This window comes from Sinocyclocheilus rhinocerous, unplaced genomic scaffold (assembly GCF_001515625.1).
Source record: "Sinocyclocheilus rhinocerous isolate Xijiao unplaced genomic scaffold, SAMN03320098_v1.1 scaffold1555, whole genome shotgun sequence".
NCBI classification, from domain to species: Eukaryota; Metazoa; Chordata; class Actinopteri; order Cypriniformes; family Cyprinidae; genus Sinocyclocheilus; species Sinocyclocheilus rhinocerous.
This window is the reverse complement of record NW_015644043.1, coordinates 30042-35625: the sequence shown is the minus strand read 5'-3', so window position 1 is coordinate 35625 and position 5584 is coordinate 30042. Positions and strand designations below refer to the sequence as shown.

General features: G+C 39.8%; 1 protein-coding gene across 1 annotated transcript in view; it reads right to left on the bottom strand.

Moving 5' to 3' along the window:
- LOC107757889 (NACHT and WD repeat domain-containing protein 2-like) overlaps window positions 1–5584 on the bottom strand; it is a 55814-nt gene that overhangs the window by 26604 nt on the left and 23626 nt on the right. The window contains exon 3 of the mRNA XM_016575497.1: window positions 1101–1217. Coding sequence (XP_016430983.1) covers window positions 1101–1217 — 117 coding nt within the window. The remainder of the gene's footprint in view (window positions 1–1100; window positions 1218–5584) is intronic.

Below are 5584 nucleotides of genomic sequence, written 5' to 3'. Positions count from 1 at the left end.
ACACACACACACACACACACACACACTGTCTCAACTCAAACATTGCTCTCTGACTCCAATTAGATCCCAATCCTCCTGACCAGATTGCTCATTTACATTTTAATAATTTAAAATCAATCTACCTCCACACCTGAGAACTGATTCTGAACCCTCAGCGCACACACACACACACACACATACACACACACACACACACATACACACACACACACACACATACACACACACACACACACATACACACACACACACACACATACACACACACACACACACATACACACACACACACACACACACACAGAGAGAGCCAGAGGAGTGTGTGGTCATGTGTAAATATACATTCCTTATGAATTCACTGATCTGTTAATAACCCACCTGGTGCTCTCGAATGTATGTGTGTGTGTGTGTGTGTGCTTCACTTATGCATGATCTCTCATCTCCTGCAACATCAGCCATCAAACCATACCCTTCCTCTTGCCATACTGAGAGATTTTAAAGTAATTTTGCTGTGTGTGTGTGTATGTGTGTGTGTGTGTGTGTGTGTGTGTGTATGAGTGAGCAAGCCACAGAGGCACAATAAGCTTCATCCTGTGAGTGAACTCAAGTGCTTCGCTCCCATATGGATGTTACACGGAGTCTCCGTTAGCCTGCTATCACAGACTAGAGAGACATCATACCCAACTCAACCCACAAACAAGAACATAACACCAGCCTAACTCTGCTTTACTATTTATCACTATTTAATTTAAAGCCATGCTATTAAATGCTGCTAAATTTGCTATTAATGCTATTAAATTTGTATATATTTTACATAATATTTAATACAATAATTTTACATAATTCAAAAAATGAATCTTGATGCTTGATAAAAAAAGATAGTAAAAAACAACCCTAAATTCAATGTGAAAATAAAAATCCTGCTTCCAACTCTAATCGGCCAAACAGAAAAACTTTTTGGCCGATGCTGATCATTAAGAAATGCCAAATATAGGCCAATATTTTGGCTATGGCAATAAATTGGTTGACCACTATGTCTCTCTCTATATATATTTGGGATTTACTGGTTAATGGTTTGATGAAATGTCATATATACCCACAACAAAGCATGGACCGGCTGACGTTTTCAGACATTCTTCCAGTAATTTCATCCGTAGTCTCTGCAGCTCCGGACTGTCCCACTCCTCTGGATCAATGCCCCAGTACAGGTCCACCACCTGCAAAACACACATATACAAATATTTAAAACACCACTGAAACATATACACACTGTCTATACATTTATGATGCATACAACTTCCAGTTGTGACTTACAAGACATGAATAATTTGCTTTTAATACATTCCAAAATGACTGTCTTCATTCAACTCAAAGGAGAAGTTTAGTGGAATGGTATTTATGTATTTATTCCTTTATTTATTTATTTATTTTGATAGGACAGTAAGTGCCCACAAGGCTATTGGTGCCGACAGTTTAGTGCAATGTTCTGATTACTTTTTTTCTTACAATGAAAAAAGAACTGGCACATAATTCAGAGAGACACTTGAAGAATAAAATTTTAGTAGGCCTATATATCAACACCCTTAACTATAGCCTAATTCTTTTTTATTACTAAGTAAGGAAGATCTGTGCCGTAATGAATGCCTGGGTGAGTATGAATTTCCACACTCTTTCCGCACACATTAGCACTTTAAAAGGAACCACAGGGAGAGGAATGAGAGAACAGACAGAGAGAGACAGAGAGAATGACAGAAAGGAAGAGAGGAACGTAACAAGAACAGCAATGCTGAAAATGTGTTCCTGCAGTCAGCTAAACACTGCACTCACGCTGTGACACATTAAACTGCTTACTGCTCACAATTAAGAGTCTCTAATCATTTTGAGTGTGTTTTCAGAATCACTACAATAGTTTGAGTCTGACAGCACACGTGTATGTACAGCAACAGCATAATAACCTCACACAGAGGCATTCAAAAGAGTTATCTTGTATATCGATTGTTGTAAAGAATATATATGCTAGCTGCCATATTGTTTTGGTTAAATTAGTTAAAATTTCTCCACATACACCCGCCCACCCTACAAACCAGGCTAGAAGGATATCTTAGGGGGATTTCAACACCTAGCTCATTATTCATTTTATAGATCATACATTATTTTGATAAAATTGTTAACATAGATGCACAATAAACTTGTAATACTCCTTCTTGATAGTTTAATCACCCTAGGTCATTCTAATAACAAACAAAGTGATTTCTGGCACACATTCTTTTCAGTCATATTTTGACAAACAGTTCAACAGTATTCAGATAGAATTTTCCTTAATATAATTACCGTAAACTATTGTTTAAAAGTTAAAATTTTACATTGAAATTAAAGTTTAAGTTGATAAAAAGTGGCATTAAGTATTAAACTATTACGAAGGATTTCTTTCTATTCATCAGAAAATCCTGAAAAAAACTCAGTATCACCGTTTCCATAAAAATGTTATGCAACACAACTGATTTCATCATTAAATCAGCATATTAGAATGATTTCTGAAGGATCATGTGACACTGAAAACTGAAGTAATGGCTGCTGAAAATTCTGCCTTTCCATCACAGGAATAAATTACAAGTTAAAATATATTAAATCAGAAAACCAACAGTTTGTATGACATTATATCTGGGAGCATGACTGAGTTTAAGTTAGTTAAGTTTATTTAGTTTATTCAACAGGGACCATGCACAATACAGCTGTTGTGCCAGAGTTTGCTATAATTTACATTCTGCACGCCCTAGGAAATACAGCATAAAAGTACAGCAGTACAATACAATAAAAAAAATTACATACAGTATATCACATATTGTATTCCATATAAAAGATCATTGATAAATATCAGGGGGGCCAACATCAGTCCTGGAGAGCCACAGTCCTGCAGAGTTTTACTCCAACTGGTTCTTCAGGACCGACGGTGGCCACCCCTGAGATCACTGATCACATAATTGATTATGCCTTATTTTAATTCGTTTAGTCAGGACCACTTTCGTCCCTTTCGTAATAATAATTAAGATTGTTGGTATGATTCCATTCTGGACAAAAACTCTCCGTCTGTCCATACAGCCTTGCCTGGATAGAGTAGGGAGCGCAGCAACACTATTTCCCCCCACGGCATTATAGAACAGCTTCAGCAGAATTTTTTAAACATACAGTCATGGCCAAAAGTTTTGGCAGTGACATACATTTTTTGTTTTGCAAAGTTTGCAGCTTAAGCTGTTGTTGTGTTCATTCACATTGTTTCTAGATTATTGTGTAGAGTGATCAGATGCATTTTAAATAATTGCTAAAAGCTTCATTGGCCAAAAAATTTACTTTTCACAAAAAAAAAAAAAAATTTCGCTGTTTTTTGATCCTGACACCCTGACCAGCTAACATTAATTGACTAATCATATCAGCAGCACATGTGAAAGTGTGAATGAGTACTAGTCAGGTGAAATCACTATCATACTAAATAGATTGTAAGAGCAGACTGTTCCTTTCCGAGGGAACTTCGAACTGCGTCCTCTAGGGTTGCTATGGGGAATGCCTTCAGCGTGACCGGTGTCTGAAGCATATATCTAAAAACGACAATAACATTGGCCGGCGACAGCCTATGACGTCATTACCCTGCGCGATACAGTATAAAAGGGTGCCGGGATAACACGTCATCCTCTTCTGGATCGAGATCAGACCGTGTCCAGCTGCTCCAGTGGACTGTCTCTTATTGGGCCCTGCTGGGTTACCTCTTCTAATCTAGCGCCCCCTTCTGGTCTAGCTGAGAAGTGCTCCCCTCTCTGTGAGGGTTAACTATGAGTCGCTCCCAGTATGTGCTATAAGGGCCCGCCTCAGCTTGAGAGCCGAGAGCGCTGCTCCCGAAGAACCCCATTTGCAACGAACTAAGTGTTAGGCCCATCTCTGTTGCCTCCTTGGTCAGTTGCCTTTATGTTGGGACCCTGTTGTTCCCTTAGAAATGTGTGATCCCCTTCTAGCAGGAACCCATTTCTGATGTCCCATTTGCAATCTATCTGCCCCCGGACATGGCTGTGCTCCCCTCACTGCGGGAGGGTTCCTTGAGCTCACCGGTACTGGGCAGACTGGGTGAGTCCTCCTCTCGACTCGAGAGTTAGATCCTCTACCCTGGGCTATTGGTCACTTCGGTCAAGCTGGGTTCCTCTCTCTCTCCTCGCTAGGGGTTGAACCCTCCGCTCTTGAGCTCCGTGGCAGTGACATCAGGTAGTTGGGCCGCTTGCTGCTTCCCTGATAAGCTGCCTCTATTCGAGTCAAGTCAGGCAGTGCTAAGCTTCTGTGCACTTTCTAAAATTCACATTGTGGTAAGTGTGCACACTAAGCATTCTGAGCACGTTTTTAGATATATGCTTCAGACACCGGTCACACTGAAGACGTTCCCCATAGCGACCCTAGAGGACACAGTGTCTAATTCCCTTCTCAGGGAACCATGGTTACATATATAACCTGAGACGATTGCTATAAAAGGAGGGAAGAAGCACTTCAATGTGTTCTTGTTAGCAATGGCTACCTCCAAAGAAACACATGCAGCCATCATCGCTTTGCATCAAAATGGCTTCACATGCAAGGAAATTGCTACAAACAATATTGCACCTGAAAGAACCATTTACCGGATCATCAAGAACTTCAAGGAGAGAGGTTCGACTGCAGTGAAGAAGTCTTCAGGACGTCCCAGATTGTCCAGCGAGTGCCAGGACCGTCTCCTCCTGGGGAGTCAGCTATGGAATCATGTCACCAAGGGTTGGGAATCGAAAATTGATTCCGATTCCAGAATCGGATATTTAAGGTCAGGAATCGGATACTTGTTGTCAAATTAAAATTTCGATTCCGACCTATCCATTCCTAAGCGCTTTTTTTTCTTCACGTGTGAGGACCGGACCTAGCGATCTGCCAGGACCTTGCTCGCTAATCTAAGCACTCCAAAGTTTGGCTACATTTGCGATCAGATGCCAAAAAAGCTACGTATAATATCTTTGATAGCTAAACATGTTGCAAGAGAGGTGTCACCACCAACATTACAAAGCACTTTAATTTAATAGATCGTTAAAGTTCACGAACACGATTCAAACACCAACGTGATTCTATTTCTAAATTACAATGATTCGTCTGTTTCATTCCTCATCTGTCTAATGTTTTTTCTTCAGAATCATGAGAGAACCACAACTTCCATTGGGGAAGAAAAAAAACAAAAAACAAAAAAAAACTAAATTTATCCAGAATCGTGCAGTTCTATTTTGCACACAAACAGCTCTTAAAGTGTCCAGTTTTTATGTAGCCTGTTAATTGTTGTTCATGGTATTCAGCTCCACTAAATGGTTTGCAAAAAAGAGACACAGGATAAATGTTTGATATCATTATTTCATCACATTGGAATCGGAACTGGGAATCGAAAATAATCGGAATCGATAAGCAGAATCGGAATTGGAATTGATAAAATTCAAACGATACCCAACCCTAGTGTTTCTTCTCTCAGTGGATCTGAACTCAAATCCACTGCAGTTCTGACTTCTGAATGTTCTTCCAGAGTCCAGATCTCACAGCC